This window comes from Symsagittifera roscoffensis, chromosome 5 (assembly GCF_963678635.1).
Source record: "Symsagittifera roscoffensis chromosome 5, txSymRosc1.1, whole genome shotgun sequence".
Lineage (NCBI taxonomy): Eukaryota > Metazoa > Xenacoelomorpha > Acoela > Convolutidae > Symsagittifera > Symsagittifera roscoffensis.
The window spans coordinates 25,500,683-25,524,895 of record NC_087066.1 but is presented as its reverse complement, the minus strand read 5'-3'; the positions used below and the strand labels follow the sequence as shown (position 1 = coordinate 25,524,895).

Here is a 24,213-nt window from a genome sequence, read left to right as displayed (position 1 = left end):
CAAATTAAACCAAAAAGTCACCCCCGGGAAGCCAAGCAAAATCTCCTTCCGTTCATATTATTCAGGAGACCTAGTTCTCATGTTGCGGTCCTATTACTATCCATTTCCTCTGGGACTACTTTTCTTTAGTCTAGTTGAATTGCTATCAATAGATCATTTGCAAAGCTAAAGTGAACCCAATATTTACCAAGTCCACTATGAAATAACTGTACTACTCCAAGGTTGCAATAAAAAAGCTATATGACTATCATCTACTGCTCTAGTTCCCAATATACAAGTTTCTTCCCAGTTATTAGTAAGGTGTTCCATTCTCATCTCCAGGGGTTCGGCCGGGGAGTACGCCACTTTCCGGTGTTAATCTTGGGTTTTGTTTTGCGATTTTGAAGTCAAAGCGCCCAAAGATCAACTTAAGGTCACCCAGGGCTCGACCGGGGTCAAACTTCCATATTTGGGGGTCCTAACTACTAACTAACAGATTTATCCATATCCCATTAATACTTCACAATTTGTCCCATTTCTAAGGTCCATTATCACTTTTTCCGGAAAAGGCTATTAACACCTGAAGGAGTCGCCGGAAGGTTTTCAATTACAAAGGGGCTTTTTTGGGGTTTGAATCTAATTTCGATTGTCGCAAAAAAAATTATAATGCCACCGACCGTTATTTTGCGTAAATTGCCTATTTCTTGTCTAAGCGGGTGTTTTTTTAGGTGCTTAATAGCTTCCGATCCACCCGTTGGAAAAAGTTCAAATTATAGCACAAAATGTATCTTGCCGCTTCTTATCTTCCCTTCAAGCTTCAGCTCCCTGCGAGCATGGGAGGCCAAGAAACGACTTCTGGATGTTAGGGGTGAGTTTGTTTACTTAGGGCATAAAACTGGAAGTGGGTTCCAAAGTTAAGCTTCCCTCAACTAGGCCTACAGCATACTGAAGTTTGAGCCGATTACCGCCGCTAATTTCCGAGTTCTGATAGGGCCATATACACTTCCGGGGACCGTTATCACTTGCCCCCAAGGGTCTGAGGGGTCCCGTTTTTCGTATACCCGCGTCAAATCATCTCTAGTACCCCTTCTCTGAATTTCATAACCTTAGCTTCCCTAGTTGCGATTTTGGGAGGGGGGTTCGAGGATTTTGTCAAATTTTATTTTCTGGCATAGGAGGAACGATATCTTCGAATGATGAACTAATTTGAACTCGACCCTTTGTTTGCTGTACTAATTAACATAGTTAACTTAATGACTAATCAATCTTACGGCCAGGTTACTATATCATGTAATACAGTAGAATCACCAATTCTACAGTTTATTAGCATTCTTCAGAAAAGTGGTCTCCGAAATTGAACTTTTCTAGAGCGCTCGACTGGTTACTTATGAACAAGTTGATTTAAAACATTTTGAAGAGATGTCTGAATTTTTTTTTGACTTTTCGCGTATTTGAAAATGGAGTAAATACAAAATTGTCCATTTTTTGAAACTGTATTACATTTAGAAGCCGTTTATAATGCACGATCAGGTCGACCAAACATCTCTGTACCTTATATTTCTCTCGCCGATCAATGTTCGGGCATACCCGGAGTTTATTCGTTTTACGTTGTCGTGGCAGAGGAACCCGCGTTCAAAAATGAAGTTAGATATTCATAGAAAATCATCAAACGTAGAAACTGCAGCATGGCTTGCGGACGATTTGCTTTTTAAACATTGTGACTACAAAGATGACTCGTGCCATAGGATTGTTGTCTACAAAGGATTAGTGGTGCAACATTTGTTCAAAATAGCCTACGAATGCTTGTCAGCAATATTTGAACTTTCGTCGAATCTTTGAACTTTTGATATTTCATTGGCTTTTCCGTATTCTAGAGAAAAAAATCAAAATTTAAATATTTCCAATTTTTAGGCAGAATATTTTGCATGTTTGCACGATCTACAGTAAGTTTTGCCTTTTTCTTGGTATCAATGTTTCCAGCAGTGCTGAAAAAAACGCTCTGACGGGGTACTGGAGAAAGCTAAGTAGAGAATTGTTCTAGCCAAAGTAGTGAGTCTTGAGTACTTAGTGTAAATAAAACACAGGTCAAACATGACCGAACGTTCGCGAGGGCCTACGAAGGGTTTTCGTCAAACGAACGTTCGAGCATTCGAACATCCAGTTGTACCACTACAAAGGATGCTGATATAAATTCAAATTGATCGCACACAGTGACCTTGATGCGACTGGTGCAGTTGTTTGACTCCGATTGCTTTCCAGGTATAAAACAGGGCCTCCGATACTGGCGCTTGCAAACAACTCAACTTACACATCTTTAACAAACTTTTTCAAATTGTTTTCATGATTTAATACACGACAAATTTCAAGCTGCCATTTTGATGTGTTCTACCACAACTTTTTCATTTGCTGTGATTTTTTAAGCCGTGAGGCAACAATTCGTAACAGGCGACTATCTGAAAGATGTTTCTCGTTAAATATTTGGTCCATCTGCGCGACTAAAAAGGATGTAGAATTTGTCTGGATTTTTTCCTATTTGTTCGTGTAAACTTCACTATTGCTACTCAGAGGAAGACCCGAAAGGTCAACCAGAAACTATAAATTGAATTTCGTTTTCAGCCACCGACAGGTCTTTTTCAAGAGTCTTTATCAATGTTTGATATTTTGACAAATACATTCTTTTACCCGAACTTGTGAGCAATTTCTCACTTTCGGAAAAATATTGACAATTTCCTTGACCGGACCAATGCCTGTGTAAGGCTACTTCTTTGCTTTAAACGTAGTTAAAAATTGCATGCATTTTTTGCTAATTGGGATGACAAAATTTTGATTTGTTGTCTTACCCTTGAGTTTTTTCATCATAGGGGTAACATAGGGGGTTAATATTTAACAACATTTATCAAATTTCATTCATCATTTACATGCGATGCTCAAAAGAGCGCTGTAGTTTTTTGTTGATATAACATCTGTGACAGCGTTTTCTGAACTATAGCGAAGCCATGCATAATAACGCTCATTCATTCGATATCTTTTTATAAACATCGCAAAAACCATTTATAGTCAGAAGTCAATAGAAAAAATACAATAAAGCGCAACTGTTTCAGTCTTTGACGAACAGTATAATGGTACCAAAATGGTAACTAAAAACATTTAGTTTCAACGTCTTCAGCATAATTTGCTGGAAAAATTCGAAAATTGAATTTATTGCAGTCACTTTAAAATTGTCCCGAATTCCACTTGAACGCACTTGTTGCAACATAGCTTGAAAAAACTTACTTGAATATATGTATAAAATTTTTATCCTTCAGCTTATATCACAATTTTTCATTGCGCCAAATAATATAAATAGTAACGCAAAAAAACACCAACTTGAAACTTTCTCATTTTGTAGCAAAAAGTGAAACGAATCTGCAGCTTTTTCATTCTGCATTTTATATATTACGCTTTCAAAAAATGAAATTTATCTATTTACCCAAAAGTCAAATTGTGTTTATTGTCTGAGTCGGAAATATAATATTACAACTCGTGCTCCTGTAATTGAGGAATGCACGAGGAAGTTCTCTGCCAGGACCCGGCAGTCGACACCCAGAACCTTCTCCGGGAAAAAGCAGTGGAGTTGTTTGGCATTTGCGACAAGGAGTGCAAAGGGTTCATTACACGCCGTGATCTGCTGAGGTTATTTGCAAGCGTAATGATTTGATATTCCAAATTGTGACGTATAATTCTGATATACGAGAACCCGATGTACTACTGAGGACGTGAACGGGGTTGGGGTAGGGGGAGGGGACAAAAATTAGCTAATATTTTAATGAGTCCAATCTTTTTAGACCCACCGATTTGGTTTTCTTGGTTTTCTACATGATAATATTATTGAAAAATGTTTTGTCGAATAACTTTCAGAACTCGTTTGTCAAAGACAATTTATGAAACGGTTCAAAAATTATCATTCCAAAATGCTTTAATCAACGTTTTTTTTCGCACGATGTAACTCTCAAAGAATTTGCGTCTGTCTATTTTTGTATTCTCTTAATTGGTTAATTTTAATGTTTGATGCAATACAGGGTTTATTTTGAGACCAATGCATTTTTTAATATCGAGTTTGACTTTTTGAAGCGATCAGATCAAAAAATCTCAAAATGGCACCACATTTTTGTTAAATGTGTTTTCGATTGATTATTTGAACTTAGATATCAATCAGCTAAGATATCAATCAGCTAATTGTGAACTTTAACTTAAAAATTTTTAGAACTTCAGCTCAAGAATTTTAGCGTAAGAACTTAGGTTTTTAGATAAATTTTTGAAATATGACACCACTCTTTTCAAAAAAAATGACACGACACCACTAAACGTTTTTGAAGACAGCACTCGATTGGCAGCTAACTATGGCTTTTTTGGTGCTCATTCGAAATGGGACTTCTTTTCTATTGCAATGAGTTGTTTAAATCATAATCAATTCTGTTCCCTTCTCGAAAACGAATTCATTAATAGATCTTATCTGTCTGTATATTTTCAGGTTGACACATGAACTCCCTCTGACTGCAGATGTGTTGGAAGAGGTGTTCGACAGACTAGACGATGATGGCAATGGATACCTGAGGTGGGCACTAGTTTTTAAATGTATATTCATCTAGAACGAATTTCATATTCAGAGGGTGAGTTTGAATGTTCGTCTTATAAAATGACAGTTGAACAATAGCCTCCTCTATGGTTAGGATCCTAGTCAGTAGCCAGTAGCGTGTTGAAGGGGAGGAGTACCTTCCTCAATTCTGATAATGAATTATAAAAATAATAAAACATAAATTCGTTTACGAATCAGGCACATTACAGAAACTATTTCTTATTAATGCACAGTTTTGGTAGCGCCGATTCGAATGGTCACCGTAAAGCTGACCATTCAGAAACCATGTTTTTCCATAAGTCAGAATGCATTTTTTTTATCCGATTGAAAACTGAAGTTTTACATAAACCGTTTCTGTAGATGTAGAGCTAATCCATAAAAAAAGAAGGATTTTTATTTTTTAATGAAACAAACTAGTTACTCGTCAAAAAAAGTTCAATCCAGTTTTCATCGATTTCCATCATTATCTTTAACAAAACTTTTTAGTCTAGATTGATAAAAGCCTAGCTCGCATAATTTTTTATTTTAAATTTATTTAGTACCGATTGCTTCGTAATGCCCTAATCCGTGTGTCATTTAGAAGATGCTTTATCAATTTTTGATGTTGTGAAATTATTCACATCGTTACTTGTATGATTTTTCCTTATGATTTTTGTTAGTACTATTAAGATTTCGTATTTATGTAGCTCATAGATTGAGTAAACTTGTTATTTTTGTCTCGTCGATCTTACTTCATCGATTTTTTTTCCTGATGATTATTCTCAATTTTTTTTTGTTTGTCAAGATTGTTTCTGAGGTGCAGCCATATATCAGTATTCCATGTTGATAAAATAGTTGAATGTTGCTTTTATAGACTCTCAAATGATTTTAGTTTGGTAGAGAAATGAATTAGATTTTGCGCAACTATTTTTCACATTTCAAATATGTTCAGTAAAGCTCAAATTGCGATCAGTTTGAAATCCCAAACATCTAACACGATTTTCAGTTTTTAAGACACTAATTCGGAATTTTATCAACGGTTTTATTTTCTTTGAGCTGAAAACAGTTGTTTTGGTTTTGTCTTGGTTTATCTTTAGTTTAATTGCTGCATCCATGTTACTATAATGTTCAAATCTAGATCAAAGTTGTATTCTGAAACATCGCCAAAAAAATCAGTATCAACTGCAAAAAAACACGTTGTTGTTTTTGAAATTTTGGAGAGATCCTTGATGTAAAGTAGAAATAGAAGTGGACCCAGAACTGATCCTTCAGGGACCCCGCAATTTTTCTTATGTTGAGTTTTCTTTAATCGATTTATTTGAAAAAATTGGTATCGGTTCTCTAGATATGATTTAAGAAATGAAAATGGTTTTCCTCTCAATCCGTACAATGAGCATCTTCTCAGTTCAATTTCATTGTTAACAGGCATCAAAAATTTTCGATAAATCAATTAGGGCGCAAAAACTAATTTTCTTATTTAATAAAAAGAATTCAATTGATTCGAGAATTTCCAGAATTGCGTCAATTCTTGATCGTTTTGACAAAAACTCTTCTGATTGTTCGAAACACTTTATTTTCAAAAAAGAATCTAATAGCAGTGATATTCGCCTGTAAGTTGTGTTTGGATCTTTCTTTCCAATTTTGTGAATTGGAATAACTTTAGCAAGTTTCAAACATTCCGGATAAAACTCTTCTTCAAGTACTCGATTAATTAAATGCTTTAAAGTAGAACCAATCGCCGGATAAATATTTTTTTTTGAAAAATTTTAGGAGTCCACGGCTTCCATGGCTTCTTTTGTTTTGCAAACTACCAATAGTTTCAAAAGTTTTTTGCTCTGTCAATTTCGATGAATAACATGTATTCTTTACTGTTTTCAGATTTTTAAAATTGCACTCCATTTTAGAGATTCAGCTAGGTTTGATCCAATGTCAATAAAAAATGGTTCAAAGTTTCAGCTGATATATTACTTTTAATGCATTACTCATCTCCGTTTTTTTACTGTTGGCTTCACACTGTTGACGAAAAAAATGTGTTGCTTCCGTTTGTGTCTCATGGTTTTTCTAAGCGAGTCTCTTATCATTTGTATAGGCTTGTTAGGTTGCTTGCCTTTGATATAAGTGTTTTTGTTGTTCATTAATATTGTTCATAATGATTTTCACTGAAAATGTTGTTCATTTGTTATTATAAAAAATAGTTAACAGCTTTATCGCGAATTCCTACTCAACAAAATCTTAGTTTAACTTAACAAAAATTTAAATTGCTCATCAGGCAAAATCGGTAGAAAGAAAGATCGATTTGTTTTGAGCACCAATAAAGTTAGTGAGCACCAAATCTGTCAAAAAACTACTAACTTTACTGCGGCTCTATACAATTTTTGCATCAGACTGTTTTTTTTGCATCAGAGAATTTTGCATCAGAGAATTTTGCGTAGGACACTTTTCTTTTTTATTCAGGAGAGAGGCTAGCATAGCTCGCTAATGCTTTTTAAATTGGGCTGATAGCAGTGAAACTTTTTTGAACCTTTGAGGCTGCTGATTATTTTGTTTTTGTCTTTTGATAGCATCCTTTCAGCCGTGAAAATCATTGACTGTTTTCACTGTTACAAAAACTTCCCTATCCCCCCTTTTAAAAAATACGATTGTTTTGCAGTTTTTTGTAAAAGGGATCAGGTTCAGCTCATCAACGTACTACTTCGGCAAAGTCTCGACAGAAGGCAATCGCCCATTTAACCGCATGTATTACAGTTTAATGGATTAACACAACTTTTTAGCAATTTCTGTTTGTTGTTAAAGTCATCTTTTTTGAGAAAATGTGCAAATTTCAATATCACAGGTGGAAACACATCATTGCGCAACAATTTGTCCTAGGAAACATATGAAATGCTTTAAGTTGTCACCATTGAGATCAATATCAAAGTATTTTTTAGCGATACCCACAATATTTTTAAGCAACTGTCTATCTATTCTGGGGTCGAACGGGGATTTCTAATAATCACAGAGTCTTTTGAGGTTTTTTTTTCTAATCCCTAAGTCTTAAACTCATTTCATCACAAAACAATGTGAGTCTATCCAACTTTTCTTCAAATTCCTTTTCTTTTTTCCCATGTCTTACTGCCACTTCTTGAACTGCGATCCTCGCTGCCTCATCTGTGAACTTTACCAGTAGCTTCCGCAGTGCCTCATCCGCGCCACCTTGTCCTTGTTGAGATTGCTGTTTTCCATTCGATGACATAATAATCGACCGAAATGTTCAAATAATTTGCTTCCGAATAACTTTTTCAGTTTTCACAGATAAATTTTTGCTGCATAAAGCGAGTGAAATAGACGACTTTCAAGCGCTAGCGTTCATTATCATTCTCAAATGTTTTCGAAATGTTGTCTGACTTTGACACTCTTTTATGACTTCCAATTTTGGTTAATAGGTCCGTAACTTTTTATGCAGGCGCATTCGGCGTCAATTTATATTAGTATTGAAAAGGAAACGCTCGCCAGAAACACTCAATTGTTTTATATCAATCCTTTTCAAAACATCTCTCAACAAGTTTTTTGACCTGTATATTTTCAAATTAGATAACATGTTTTCAAAATATCGTTTTTAGGGTTACCGAAATGCTCACAAAATAAGTTTGATCGACCTTCAATAAAGTATCCCACCTTCCTTAAAAAGTTTCTGCGCTCACCGCTATATCTAGTAAAAATTTTTCACCTACTAACAAAACTTAATTTCATTTAACTCATTTGCTAGCATATGCAAATTTATACCTAGTATGCAAACTTCCAGTTTAGCAGTATGATGGTAATTATAGAATTCTGGTTACATTGTGAAAATCTTAAACTTATATGTATAATTCGTTCATTTTAAGAAATGAAACCCAGAATTTTGGCAGCTTAGCAAATCTTTCGTTTTTTCCGAGTTACGTATAGATTCGTTTTTGTTTCATAGGCAATCACGACATTGTGTGTGAAAAAAAGGCGCTGATATATCAATCTGATTGTCGATAATTAGCCAACGTACATTTATTTAATGACCGAGCCATGGGATTCAGCTAGATCGAGCTATCGATTTCAGCTAGATCGAGCTATCGAATTCAGCTAGATCGAGCTATCGAATTCTGCTAGATCGAGCTATCAAATTGAGCTAGATCGAGCTATCGAATTCAGCTAGATAGAGTTCTTTGATGAAACTTCGTTATAAGAAATATTCATATAATTTCTTACATTCTTTCACAAATCGGGAAGCATTCGGCGATCCTTATTCTGATTTTTCTGTTTTTTAAAGCTAAGTTGGGGCTTTTTGTTTTTTTAAAGCTAGTGTTGTATTTTTTACACAGCTGCTTCAAATATTTTGGCAAACTCGAACATTTAGATAAGTAAACAATAAAAATGAACTAAAAAGAATCATTTCAGTTTCGAGGAGTTCACCGATGGATTCGGACAGTTTCTCAGCTATGTCGATGGCCATGAAGACGAAGACCCAGTGGAAGTAGCCGCTAAAGGCCATAAAAAGAACTCTGTGGCCACTAATGGCTCCTCAAATGACCCCAATGAAGACGGAGAACAGTTTGAACAACTTCTGCAGCAGTTGAAAGGCCATGAAGTGGTCCCTGATGCGAATAGTTTGAAGCATATATGGACTCGGCTGAGAAGCACAGACCCGAATAGTGTGAACCTTTTTGAAGATTTCCTATCGAAGGCAAGTTCAGTCTTCTTTATTGAAATAATTCATGGCTCTGAAACTTTTACAAAGATCATTAGGAGCACATAAGAACTTCACCGGGGGGCTCAACAACGGTTCTCCAGAAAGAGACGGTAAATGCTCGTCTTGTGGACGTTAACGTCAGAATTAATCGTTCTTTAATTGTGGTTCCTGCAAGTCGCAGAGGAGCTATCAGTAGGCCTTAACGGCTTGTCTAAGGATATTCCATTTGTTTTCTTATCCCAAATTCTAGATTGAATTATTCTTGTTAAGCGAAGCTAATTTTTTGGGACTCGGCCGTTTTTTTTTGGTCTTAGCATTTTCATGTGTTACCACTATTGCAGCCGAAAAGGATCAGGCTGGGGTGGACCTGAAGCTAGAAGTCAAGTGAGAACTCATCTTCACACACTATCATTGCCATTTGGCAGGGGATCAAATATACTATTTCAACCTCGTCTTGACTTCTTTCAAATTTTCTTAGTATTAACTGTTTTGAAGTGTTGATATGTTCATTAGCCTTTGAAAGAGCAGGACAGTCCCAGAATTTACAAAATTGAACTATTTGATAGTTTTGGTTTTCAGTCACAGCAAAACATTGAAATAATAGTCAAGGTAAAATTAAATAATAGTTTGGCCAGGTCATGCTGTTTAGCATGCGAATAGCAATCTAAGCGTTGAACGCAGAGTTGCCATTACAGCCTTACAAGATTACGGATATAATGGCAAAAAATAAAAAATATATAAGTAGAATAGGTATTGCTCGAAGAAAAGGCATCCGCGGGCAGTACCGTATTTAGTTTCCGAAGTTGAAATTGGGTTGCGGTTTTTTACTGATGTTTAAACAAGGCACAAAGTTCTTAATAATATGAATAACTTTTTCAGCGCTCAAAACACGTTGAAAAGACTAAATTAATTTGTTAAAGATGAGAACAGACGTTTTTCATGGAATAAGAACAAAATGGAATTATGGAATAATGGAAAAAAGAACAAACGAATGTCGTTTCGTGAACAAATTTCTAATTAGGATTTTCTTTTTAACTGGCCACGTGAAGTGAAAAAAAGTGGATAAGCAAAATTTAAATGGTATATTTTTCACAAATCATAAAAAAGTTTTAGTTTCAATGAACTGCAGAAGAGGTATCCAAAGTTAATCTGTCCTTAGTTAATGAATTGTTTTTCCATTGATAGACAGTCTTTGCGAGAACTTTTTGAATATCGAGGGCCGTTTTTTGCATAAAGTGATCGAACAAAAAACTTGTTGTTGACTTGACTGTTGACAGTGTCCTTTTGTCGCGATTGCTGAAAAACATTGTGAAAAGAAGGATCAATGATCTAATAAAACTGGTATCTTGGGAAAGCTACACCATTTTCCGAACATTGGAAATTCGTTAAGTTCAATGCTCGAAATGCTCTTAACGGTTGAGTTAGTTCTTCAGATTTTATGTTAAAAACTAACTCAACCGCTAAGAGCATTGAACTTGACGAATTTCTCCTATTCGCAAAATGGTGTAGTTTTCCCAAGATCCTCAGCCTCTCTCTACGCTGATTTTCTCTTAAACTTATAAATCAAGCGCAGACCTAGGTTTTTAACGCTTGTTTAGTTCGAACAAAATAATTTTTAATTTTCAAGCTCTCCCAAAGCACTGTAATTACCCCTTTTTGGAAAAAAAAGGCCAAAAATGATGTTTTGGGGCCTTTTTTGGAAATTTTTTCGAATTAGTTTTCCCTTCTAGCTAGAGTATTTTGGCACCAAAAATTTTTTTAGAAAAAGTTCAAGGAGGTCGAAAAAATGGCTGTCGTAAATTAGCTTAAAGGAACTTTTGAGTGGTCAGGGCAGTCAAATCCAGAAAACGGAGAAAACGGAAGGGAACGCCCCCCCCCCCCGATGCTGTACTTGGTACTTATTAATGGTGTGATGTAGATGGTGCGTGACATGCGTGCGACAGTGGCTGAGCAGAGGGAGTTGGAGGAGGCTCTGAAGACGAGGGCAGTGTTGCATGATGAGGAGCTGAGCAAGTTGTACGAGGAGATGGAGGCCCAGTTGGACATGGAGAGACAGAGGGTGAAGAGACAGGAACAGGACCGGGAACAGAAGGTAGGGCAGAACATACAGAAGAGGGGAGGGGACTTTTTAAGTATACGGGCCAAAATACGGTTAATATAGTCAGATGAATAACTTAGTTTAAGAAAAATTGAACTCAATAGGAAAAGTTTTGAGGGAATTTGTAATTGAAAAAATGGAAGTTTTCAAATTGTTTTTTTTTCAACAACGAGTGGACTTTTTGATAGTGTTTAAACAGCGTATGACAAAGTTATAATATGATACATGACATCCTCTCATACGACATTTATTGAGAAAGTTTCATCTTTTTGCTGGGTGGGGGTTGGTCCTTTTGATTATAGCCGCATGCTTTAAATTACACGTATAGCCAACAAAGGCCATTCACTCCGACCAAGGCAAAACTAGTATAAGCTCCCCATTATATCAATAAATATATCGTATGAGAGGGAGTGGTGACGTCATAGGTGCGCGAGGAAATGCTGGAGGAGCTGCAACAGAAAGAGCGACAGTTGCAGGAGTTGATCCAGAAGAAGAACAGTCTGGGGGAGCAAGTGAAGAAACTTCAGGGGGATGAGACTAGTGTGAGGATGGAGAACGACCTGCTGTTGCAGAAGAACGACGAACTAGAAGACACGGTCTGTTCGATTGGCTAAAGAAACTTACAGGGATAAAAGTATCCTACATAAAGTCAAATCTTAGTTCAATGATTAGAGCTGAGCTATTTAAATATTGACTCTGCGTAGGCAGTGGCGTGCGCATAATTTTTTTGGGGGGGCGGGGGGGGGGGGGTGAGGCGGTTTTCTAAATAAAAAATTTGAAAATTTTGTTGACTTTTTTTAGGTCGACCAATTTGAGTTTCCTGCTCTCCGAAAATACTATAAGGACCCTATTTTGTCAGAAATGTTTCTGAGTTGCAGGCAAATTTTTGGGAAAACAGGCTGAAATTGACGTTTTGAGCACTTTTTTTTGAATGACCAAAAAGTTCCGTTTTTTCGGCGCGCACTCCTCCCTCAAATTTAATAATATTGGCGCCAAAGGCGACATTAGAAAAGTTTTGTTGTTGGCCAGTCAATAATGAATCTCGCAAAATCTAAAAACTGATACATCATTGCAAGTTAGTTTTTTCTTCTGATAGCTGAAGTTTCGAAAGTTTGACGACTAGCACAAACCATTGAAATTCAACGATTTAAAAAATTTATTAAAAGCAAGCTGTCTAAAGAGGCGCCAAATTGGAACTAGAGTTTTTGTTTTTCTCCCTTGCCGTTTTAAAGGTAACTAAATTATTTGTAAATGCATGCTATACTTTTTAACTCAGGAACTCTTTTTTTGTTCCAACTTTTGAAGAAAGTTAGGAATATTTGATTGGTTTCATTTTTCATTCAATCTATTTTCGGCAACCGAATCATAATTTTTACCAAATTATTTCACAGCCCATTAAAGATATCAATTCATGGAGTTCAATTGCAAAAAGGTGTCTTTTGACTATACCCCTCAAGTGATGCAAAAACTAAGCTGAAAATTTCAAACAAAACTGGATATAGTTTTTGGGAAATGCAAGATATTATTGAGCAACTTGTTAAAACGAAGCATCAGCCTCAAACTGCATTTTTTCCCATTTTTTGCTGTTTTCTGCATATAACTTTCAAAAAAAGGATGCCAAATGTAATTCTATTTGTCGTTTAATTCGCTTTTTTGCATTTTTCAAGCGTGATTTAAAACCCATGATATCAACCAAAATTTGAAATTGAAAATTTTATTTTGAAAGACCCGCAAAAACGTTTTCCGCTAAATTCTTTGGATTTTACTGCTCTGGACTAATTTATTCGCCTTTTGAAAAAAAATATATAATGGTGCCAAAAGCGTACCGCAACTCATTCGTGCATAAATATATTTTTGAGCTTAAGATGTACACAAAATGAATTGAAGCAAGCTAATTGTTCATACTTTTTTCCGATACGAGTCGAATACTTAACTATTTTGTATCGTTTTGGGGAGGCGGAGCAAAATTTTCTAAGAGCAAAATGAGTTCTAGAGCAAAAAATTGAAAAAAGAATTTTTACTGATTAATAAGGGTAAATTGATAAGAACAAGTATCAGAATTGTCAATAACACCATGAAAATGTATAAATTATTCATGAATTGAAAAACTTCATCAATTTTTTTTTATAAAACTTTTTAAAAAATCTCGATTAAGTTCCTCTAATTATGCATAAAACTTATTTCATTTGGTAATATTGACTATTATTATACTTCATTTACCAATCAGCTTACAAATTTTTTTTTTCAGTTTTTCTACTCTTAGACCATTCTGCTTATTGACTGGCCACCCGTTTTTAGGGTCAAAAATAAACAAGACTGCTCGCATCAGTGCGACGGTTTGAATGTCATAGCTGCTTTTTGGCGCCTATGGAGCAGTAATCGATTTTAAAAAGTTTGTCAAAATTTCAAAAAATATATATATAAGGTGATATATCTATTTATCATACAGTAACGTAACAATAAGAGTAACTAGGAGGCCTTGATTAAATTTAGAACACTTCCTTAACCGGACTTTATTTCAGCTGAAAAATCAGTTGCATGAAGTGTATTGCAAGCTGATTGTGGCAAATGGTCAGATGGGTCACTTTCAACCTTTAAAAACATATTAAAAAAATGAGCACAGATGAATTATTTTCCTTATTTTGAGCTCAATACATCAAAAGCTTTCAGATGAAATAAAAAGATTCTGTCAAAATGGTCAGTTAAAAAATCGAAACGGTTTCTTAGGAACGCCAATTCCAAATTTTTAGTGAAGTGGCCAAATACACTGAAGTCGAACTCATGTAATTCACGCTTTGTCCTGAAAGAGCAAAACATTTTGCTTAGGTGAGGAAATTGGACACCAGCTACCATGAGACGCAACAATACCTCAAGACCATCAAAGACCAAATGAGTGAGTATTAGACATCTGTTGTTTTATGAGATCCCCCTAAGGTCGTTTTACTTATTCCGACATCTTGAACTGTAGTTCAACATCTTCAACTGTAACTACTTTGCTTCAATCTGATTGACTAGAATTAGCCAATCAAATTTCAGCACCATCTGAAAATGTTTTGTTCACATTTATAATTCGACTAGTAGATAAGCCGACTTTGCCAAAACTATAGAATGCTTATTTAACTATTCAAATTTATTTCGCAAATAAGGTGCAAAATTTTATGCAGACCAGAAGAAAAAAAACGTAAGAAAACACACCAGAAAATAAAAAAATTTTCCAGGAAAAAATTCAACCCTTATATCTGCTCAAAGTTCGGCCGTGTTAGTAATCGGCAAATGTGATTGCAATTGCATTAAGCAAACCAATCACTGCGAACAGTTTACTTGTTCTTTGCATTCATACATTGAGAAACACAAAATCGCAAATTAAAAAAAATGGGCATAATAAGAAAAAAGACCCTCCCTCTAGACTATTAAAGCATCTAACAAGCGAAAAAAAACTGAAGAAAATGGGAGAAACTTTGTTTTTGAATGGGCTTTAGTTATTTTTCTTTCTTTTTCTTTTATCACACAAAATTAGGGGCTACAAACAACTGTCCGAACGATTCGAGTGAAATATGATAATCAGCTTTTTCAACCGTGTTTTGAACAACGTGAAAAAATTTCCACAAATTTTTTCCCCGTGGTGAGAAAAAACGGTTTCAAGTTTTTGAATTATAGTCTTATTTCGAATAAGTAAATTAATCGAGTAACATTTTTCTGCAGCAAAAAATTGTACAATTTAATTAAGAGAATTTTAATATAAGGTTTCATTTGCGCTTTTTTAGCATTATGATTTATGTTAAAAAAATTGAAATTATATTTTGTAAAAATTAAGAAAAGTTTTTAGACGTTTCTTTAAATTTTTCCAATTTTAATTGTTATTCACTTTTACAAAACAACGGTTGTCGAGTATGCTAAGCTTTCTAATTTTGTGCACGTTTGTGTAGTTCTCTCATCACACGCCGCACAAAAATGTCAGTAATTTACAGTAAAAAAAACAGAAAAAAAATTGCTTGAAGAATATGTGCTACTTCCACTGCAACCGGCTAGCCTCATTCTGAAATGTTTCAAATTCCAATCTAAAATTGAAAAGCTGGAAAAAAAATCCCTTGATTTTGATTCTTTTCATTTTTTTGAGAAGAAGAGATAGAATTTTTGGTTGGAAAAACTCATGGATAGGTCGGACTAGTGTGGATATCTCGAAAATTTCATGTTTGCCTATTTTCCTATAACGTGTGTTCGGTGTCTTCCCACTGCACTCAAAAATTTCCGAAAAATTTGAGCAAAACGTTCGAATCGTGAATCGTCTCCTTAAAACTCCACTGTGGTACATTTTTGAACTACAAACAACACGTTGCATTGCGCTACCTTGCCCCTTTCAAAGCACATTGGAATGATATTAATTTTTTTCCTTTAATGCTTTTTGCGGCTAGGAACACAAAACTTTTGTAAATGGATTGAATTTTCTTGTTCATAGCTAAAATTTTGAAATATCTATCTTAATTTAAACCTAATTTTGCGAACAAAAACCAACCAAATTTAGAGCATTTGAAAAATCAATAAAATCTGTTTCATTTTAGATAAATTATGCGATGCAAAAAAAGCGGAAAGTTTAAACTTAATGCTAAATTCAAGGACAACCTTTCGAATTTTGGAGCTCAAACAATGTATAACTTATGCCTGAAAGCTTTTGGGCCAAATTTTTTCTACATGCTAAGCAGAAAAAAATTGTTTCGAAAACTGTTTCACAAAAGTTAAATGTTCATTACTGGGAACAACATTTATACGTTTTGCGGAAAATTGGAAGCTTCCACTGATTTCATGCAAATTTTGAGCAGAAATTTTTGAGCTGGAAACGTATTAGAAGGGGCGTGAAAAAGAAGAATTTTTTTGGAAAAACCCACCCATGCTTCAATGATTTAGAGGAGGAGCATTCATAGACAGAATAAACCTGAAATCCAAAACTTTCCTTTTTGTGCCGAAATGTTATTCATATTTTTCGAGGTTTCATGGGGGCGATTACGGGGTCAAACCTCAATCTGGGTATCTTAATACTGAATAACATCATGGGAAAAGACAGAACGTCAAAAATTTCTAAAAACTGGTTAAAAAATTAAGAAAAATTTACGCTCATTGCAAAATAATTTTGAAAAAGAATTTCATTGGCTGGAATACTGCCCGGGAGATAGGCAAAACAAATACGAGATATAGGCAAAATAATCTATGGCAAGGGGAAAACAAGAATTTTACGGAAACTCTGCTCATTTCATAGCATTTTCATAGTATTTTTGGAGCGAAAAAACCAAAAATAAATAGCTTATGACATTTCATTTATAGGAGATCGTGTAAAGCAATTCGATGCAACATTTATATTGTTTTTTTTACTCCAGTATGCTTTGTAGTGTGTTTTGCATGGATGATTTGACATGAACTTATTGAAACAAAAAACCAGCATTTTCAGCAACGTAGATCAAGGATGACATGTAAAATAGGTCGCAGAACTCAAGTTCACAAGTTCATCGGTGTTTTTGCTACTTTGATATGTTTATAGAGCATATCTACAAACAAGCTCTTGAGTCGCATTTCTGAGTTATTTTTAGTCTAACTCTTCACTTTTCCTGTAATAATACTTCACCTAAATGAATGGTCGAACTACATGAACTGCCTGGTTTTTTTTAAATGAAATCCGGTACATTCAACTTGCACAAATAACTAGAACCTTCACCAAAAAATTGTTCATTTGCTTTTGAAAACTGACGTACAAAGTATGATCAAAAAGACTTGAAAAGTTTTTATTTCAAAAACTATCGATGTATTAGCAGCCATGCTGTTTGAACGTAAAAAAAAGACAAAAAACAAAGAAAAAACAAAGAAAAAAGCTTGATTGGAAAATGATTAACTTCGGACCAGGCGCGGATTTTTCATTTTCTCGAGAGGTAGAGGTTTGAAAAAGGTGACCAAATTTAAATTCCAACCTCTCTCAAAGCTCTGTAAAGACCCTATTTTGCCAAAATTATCTGAGCTGCTGGCAATTCATAAAAAAAACAGGCCACAAATTTTAGTGCATGAATTTGAGAAAGTTTTAGGGTGGTCGAACAAACATAAACTTCGTAAAATACTACCAAAAAGATCTTCTTTGGGTGGCCAATGATCGAATCCCTGAAAGGGGAAGGCATCCCCCTAAACAGGTTATTGTTTCAGACCAGGAGAAGAGAGAGCGAGCTCGTGCTGCTCTGAAGGTGAATGAGAGCATAGCCAAAGAGAGAACAACTCTAGTCCAACAACTGGACCAACTCAGAGAGGAAAATAAACTACTCAAGGTACAGAAATATTCGAAAAATTGCTCTGACACTCATGAAGAAAGAAAGAACTTGTCAAAAAAATTTTTGATCGAGGGTGCGGAAAATAAAAGAATTGAAGACTTCAGATCCATTTTGGATGCTTGATGCACTCCACTTGACAATCACGTCCCAGTTTAATTTATATTCAATAATATTTTTCGAATTTTTCAAAATAGCAACAGTTATTTAAAACAAAGATGCTACTTATTGAAATGGGCAAGGGAAATTTTAAACAATTTTGGCTTATTTTGTATATCAAGACTTTCTATATGTAGGACGAACGTGACGAACTCGTGACCTTCAAAGCATCAGTCGGCATGATCGAAAACCTCCTGAAACAAGTTCAAGACAAAGGCACGATCGAGGTCAGCACTGAAGACGACGAAGAAGAAGCAGACGACGACGAGACTGCGAATGACGTCAGCGAAATAGCCAGTCTGAGTGAATTCGAGGAAGAAGACGAAGGAACAGCCGAGGAAGGGAACGCAACGGCATCTAAAGAAGCAAATCTATCGGCCGAAGTGTCAATTTGCGTAACAGATCATGGCGATGGTGAAAACGTAACAAGCATACCGCTTTCTAGCAGCCGCGCTCAAGAAGGAGCAGATTTGGTTGATGGTGAGAAAAAAACTTGATTAGTTTTAATTCAAAAAGCCAGGTCTGTAAAGTCGAACAGCAATAAAATATTTTTGTTCCGCAAATATTTTTGTTCATTGAGTGTGATATTATACTGAAGCTCTTTCTGTCGTCATTCAGAATGCCACGAAAACTTTTCAGCAAGTTTAATTTCGGTTTCGAGGAAAAACAAAATGAATTTTCTGAACAACCTAAAGCTTAGGGTGCGCAAAAAGACCAGGTAATGCCGACGAAACAACATTATTTTCGCTTTTTAACAATTTTCTAGTTCCAAACAATTTGATCATTTAATTGATATTTATTTTTTTAGCAGCAAATGTGTGTTTTAGAAAAACAATGTTTAATAAAAAGACCATTAGCCAAAAATTATGTCGGCAAATACAACTTAGAATTGAGGTGCAAAGCATTATGACCAGTAGCTGAAATGCAATGCTTCAGCGGGTAAAGATACTCGATATTAAAACGTCTCAGAGTTGCTATTCATGTGTTTTTCATGTGATTTCTTGTGTTTTTCGAGATGATTGAGGGTATTGGTTAGCTTCCACTACTTTAATTTTGAATTCAGCCGATGTAAGAGGGGAGTTGGCAACTCATGGAAACGAAGTTCAGAATAAAGATGGGGGTGTGAGCAAAACAGATGGGCCAGGAAGGGCGAAGCTGGGGGTTCGGTCGTCCAATAGGAGACGGAGTTTATCGCTGAAAAGAGCAGACGGGTCATCTGGAAGCACTGAAAAGGTAAAATTTTTACTTACCGTAGGCTCAATTAAAATTTTGAAAATATGCCTGAAAACATACGCTAAATCAGGATTTATCAGAAACTCCAAAGGACCTTGAAATTAAGACCATTTATCCACGAGGGAAAGGACCAAAATTCGAACTGTACAGCTCATCACGGCGAACCGCTGTTGTGACCCTTCTTAAGGTTATTGTGACCCCGCTGTTGTGACCCTGCAAATTACATGTGCTGCTGGACCTTGTTGATTTTAAAAGCTGATGAGCCTCGTTGAGCTACTCTTAAAACTGCAACTCGAAGCATCCTAAAATCAATCTACAAAAAACAAAGACAACTCTACTTAAAACTCAATTTCACTTCACAAACATATCTATGGTTCACATGCAAACATAAGAGGAAAAAATAATACTGAAAAATGAAAGAAGTAAGCTGAAGCGATTTTGTTGTTTCAGGCGACCAAAGGTATCCGACGTCGTCACACTTCCAAAAACAAAGACAAAGCTGCGACGACCTTGACAGTGGGAGGCAACTTAGAAAAGGGCAAGTCGATCTCGGTGGAGAAGTTTTCAAGCAACTTGAGTGCTCTTCTGTCCACCAACCAACTTGACCTGACCACTCTGAAACTACCAACTAACCATGCTGCAGATGTGAGACAGTTAAGCATATTTGTAATTCACTTTTTCAACATTAAGCGAAATTTGTAATTTGTAATAAACAACATGCAAAACTTAACAACATTTGTATTTTTTATAATTTATTAAACTGGAAAAATCATAGGATAAATAAATCATTTTTAGCAGTAAATCTACAACCAAATTTGCTCCTCAAATTGTCCGAAAAAATATTTGTTTCCAAAATTTTCTTTTCTACAAAACTGAATTTCATACAACTGTTGATGTAATTTTCAATAAAACTTAGTTTATATGACCTGTGAGTTTTTTTACAAGTAAACGGCCTTTGAACTTTACAAGCAAATGGTCGTTGAAACTTCTAGATCCATCGAGTGTTCTTACTTAGGGACCTCGGCGGGGTTCCATAATTGGGAGCTACATGCCCCCGGGGGGCGACAGTGGGAGAGGGGGAGAGGGGGAGGATACAGATGAAGATGTGGACTTTGAGGACGAGATGGAGGCTGAGGAGAGGATGGGGCTGCAAAGAAACGCAAAGCAACTATTTCTGCAGGTTGGGTTTTATCAAGTTTTTGATGCTTTTGCTTCGCGCAAATAGAAAAAAATAATTGAGACGATTTTACGTTCAATTTTTAACTGCATAGAACGAATTATGCAGTTTATACACAAATGAAGGTATTTTGCAACTGCCAATTCAACAAAAGGTTAAACCAAAAGTACTACTGAGAAAAATACATTTTTCGTTTGACACAAACTTTTTGTTGGCACACACCGTGAACAAATTACTGAAATTTTTGAATGATTCCTTTTTTTTCAGGATGCGGATGGTTCTCACATCAATTGGGAGAGAAGAAACAGCAGTAGGTCCATGGAGACGATCAACCTCAACAACTCTGCCTTCCACCTCAACAACATGGGTCAAGGAGCCAGCTTTGACACCGTCGAGGGGGAAGATGGGGAGGATAAGCTGGGTCTCATGTGCAATGCTATCAGGGAATCATCCCTTACCCCCCAGAACCAATTCCAAGAGGTATGCGTTCATTTTTGCTTGAAGTTGTTATTTCGCAGTATCGTACGAAATTGCACCTCGATTTTTTAAGGCACACTTTTTCCAAATTTTTTTTTGGTTTAACTACCTGTCTGCGAGAAAAAAAAACAGCATACGAGCTGGACCGCTCTTTTCGGAGAGCCGCTGTTGTGCCTCTGCTTAAGATCCAGCAGTTTTTTTTTGGTTATTTTTCTGGGCTGGGAAATGTTGCCTCACACTCAAGTAGCAAACACGCATCTTGTTGGGCATCGAACCTGCAACCTTTCGACTGAGGTGCTGAAACTCAGCCACTTCGCCATTTTGTTCATAATAAAAACTCGTTTTAAAACTGCATTTGAAAGTAGTCGGAGGAAGTTATATTATTCAAACCATTTTTAGATCCCAGAGGAGACAAGTACAACTGTAAGTCTCATTAGCAATCTCAATCATGTCTCTAGAATGTTAATAAAAAACTATTCTCTGTATGTAACTCAAAGATCAATTAAAAACAAAAGAAGACGAAAAAAAAAATTAAACTGAATTTCTAGCATTGGAATTGCGTTGCTCTTTCTAGATTTTCTCTTAACGTTCTGTTTTGCTTTTTAAATGACTGAATTAAGTACACAATAACCCCCCCCCCCCCCAAAAAAAAGAAAAATGATTCGGGAAGGAGATAGTTAGCTTAGTTTAGCAATTAACTAATTTGTTTTGAACTACATTTCGTAAAACAGTTCGCACTTAAGTTATGTTATGACAACGAGACCAATAATTCTGCTGAAATGGAGAAAATGATCGGAAAATATATTGAAACCGAATTGTAAACTTGTTTTCATCCGATAAATGTTTAAAAATTTGACATGTGAGCTCTCATTTTGAGTTTCGCTTGTTTTTTTTTCGCCGAAGCCCACCTTAAACTTAATTGCATGCTTTAGATGAATGGGGATCAATTGATGGACATCACCCGTCACAGAGTGTTCAAAATAGTGTTCGTGGGGGACTCCGGAGTGGGTAAATCTTCCTACATCTCCAGAGTGTGTAGAGACCAGTTTAGTGCGTCACTTCCGGCTACTGTTGGTGTGGACTACCATGTGAAACAGTTGGTGTTGGATAATGTGTGCTACTCTCTACAGTTCTGGGACACAGCCGGACAAGTTAGTGTTGGCTGCAATCAGTGATTCACGAGAAAACTAACATCTTTGTTTTTTTTATGTTTAAATACTAAGGGCCAATATATTAAGGTTTTCTCTCGTCATTATGGCAATCAGATTTTTCAGGTTAAGGTATGTGAGCAAAGTAAGCACCAAATAAGCTGATGGAAAGCTGATCATAACTTTATTAAATCACTCTTTATGACTTCAAAAACTTATTGGTTCTTTCCTATATGGGGTACCCCCACCTTATAGCAGTAAAATTGCAATGCACATATTTCTTGTAACTTGGCAGGAGAGAAGGATGGGGGGGGGGCGGGGAGTAGCTATAAGGGGAAAAACCCGATTAGCGAACATATATTAAAATGCAACTGTTTCCGTTTCAGGAGCGGTATCGTTCGATCACGAAGCAGTACTTTAGAAGGACGGATGCGATCGTGGTCATGTATGACGTCACAAATGAGAGGAGTCTGCTGAATGTGCGGCAGTGGGTGGAGGAGATCAGGGAGGAGATAGACACAGAAGACATACTCTTATTTCTACTAGGCAAGCAAGTTTCGACATACAATCGCATTGTTAACATAAGGAGAACAACAATTAAACAGTGAACATTTTTGTAATTGTTCCGACTTTCGATACGAAAGTAACGGAATATTTGTGCTCGAGGTGGGTTTTTTTTTTCTTCAGACAAATTTCGACTTTTTAACTAGCCATTTTTGACGGAACTTCTTATATCATTCAAAAGGTATTGCTGTCCTGAGCTTAAATTTGAAAAGATATTTCACCTGTGATCATTTTTCGTGAAGTTATGAAGGTTTGAAGATTACCATTTTGACCAATTTGGGACAATTTACGCGCGATATAATTCGCGCTATTAACGCGTAAGCGGAGATTTAATCCGACTTAGAAATCGTTCCAAATTGATTAAAAGAAGCTTTTTTGCCATAATTGATTTGTTACAAGGAGCGAAATCTATTGTTTTGTTCTTTATATGGTGTGTGGGGGGATGATTTTCATCAAAAAAAAAATTAAAATTTTAGAAAAAAAAAATTTTCATTTTATTTTATTTCATTTATTTTTTTTATGTTTTTTTGTTATTACTGCTCCATAAACGTTAAAAGGCAGTCGGAACTTTCAGGGCTTCGCCCTGGTACGAGCAGTCTTGTTTAATTTGAAGTTATTTCAACATTCAACCCTAAGTATGATCTAGTGTTACAAATACAGAAACTTCAGTTTCTCGTTCTCTAGTTTTCTTCAAAAAAAAACTAAGAACAGTTCAAGGCCGTTCTTCACTAAGTTATGGCTGGTCTTCTCAAATGATTTCTTCTTCTGAAATGCTTTGTATTAAATTGTCAAATCTGAATTTTGCGAAAAATTTTTTTGTTGTATATTCAGGCAGCAAGATGGACCTGAAGTTCGAGCCTGACCTGAAACTGCACCCGATAGATCAGGAGGAGGGTCGCATCCTCGCCGACCAGTGTGGCGCCTTCTTCATGGAGGTCAGCTCAAGATCAGGCGACGGCATCTCGGACAGTGTGCAACTGCTGGCTCAGGAACTGGCCAAGCTGGAAGACAAAGACCTGGAAAATGCCAAAAATATTGTTCTCAAAACCAAAAAGAAAAAATCTGGCTGCTGCTGAACTTTTTTTCTCGCAATCACTTTTTTCAATATGTTAACTTAATTTTTCATTAATAATTTGTGGAAAACCTGATCAATTGGCATGGAAATCAGGGGCAGCTGAAGGGGTTGCATAGTCCCTCCTTTCCCCTCCACAAAAGTTTGAGCAGCTCAAAAATCCGAGCAGCTATTTGAACCAAGCATCAAACATGACCATTATTTTATTAATTTATTATTTTTTTCATTCTTCAAAGGAGCTCCAAAAAACTGGTGCACACATGTCAGATTAAATATTGTCTCCCCTTATGCACTGCGGGAGCGGGTCTGCAGCAAAAAAAAACATGACAGATTGTAGATTGTAAACTCTTTTAGATGATACATTTGCTTTGTAAAAAACCACCAAAAATCAACATTCCTAAACATTTAAAAGATACATGAGTATTATGAAATTGATAAATTTATTGCAATGAATTAGAAGTAAATTATTTTTTAAATTGTTTTAACAAAAGTTTTTTATTTAATTTTTCACACCGCATCACGATGTGACAGTAAGGAACTATGGCGTTACGCCCATTTTCTTCCGCCCAAGTTAAGGTACCTCAAGAAAAGCTTGAGGAAAACGAGTGTGGCATCAAAGCAAAGCACTACTGGCCGTGAGGATGAATTAAAAAACCAAAAAGCGGTTTCGGAAAAATTGGTCTGATTTCAATCGCTATGGCTAAAATTTCGACT

The 24,213-nt window shown here is 35.9% G+C and overlaps 1 protein-coding gene across 2 annotated transcripts; it reads left to right on the top strand.

The window, feature by feature from the left end:
- Window positions 1–3,025: 3,025 nt before the first annotated feature.
- Window positions 3,026–23,950, top strand: LOC134846010 (EF-hand calcium-binding domain-containing protein 4B-like). 2 transcript variants are annotated; one of them, XM_063863175.1, is made up of 16 exons: window positions 3,026–3,651; window positions 4,490–4,573; window positions 8,981–9,266; window positions 11,191–11,364; window positions 11,796–11,966; window positions 14,197–14,263; window positions 17,551–17,669; window positions 17,966–18,308; window positions 18,892–19,061; window positions 19,512–19,706; window positions 20,077–20,241; window positions 20,506–20,718; window positions 21,115–21,138; window positions 21,648–21,866; window positions 22,250–22,409; window positions 23,259–23,950. In XM_063863175.1, exons 1-16 carry the CDS (start codon window positions 3,521–3,523, stop codon window positions 23,501–23,503), a joined length of 2,766 nt encoding a protein of 921 aa, XP_063719245.1. In that variant the 5' UTR covers window positions 3,026–3,520; the 3' UTR covers window positions 23,504–23,950. The 2 variants fall into 2 exon arrangements, with proteins under 2 accessions (XP_063719245.1, XP_063719246.1); XM_063863176.1 differs by lacking the exon at window positions 21,115–21,138.
- Window positions 23,951–24,213: the final 263 nt, after the last annotated feature.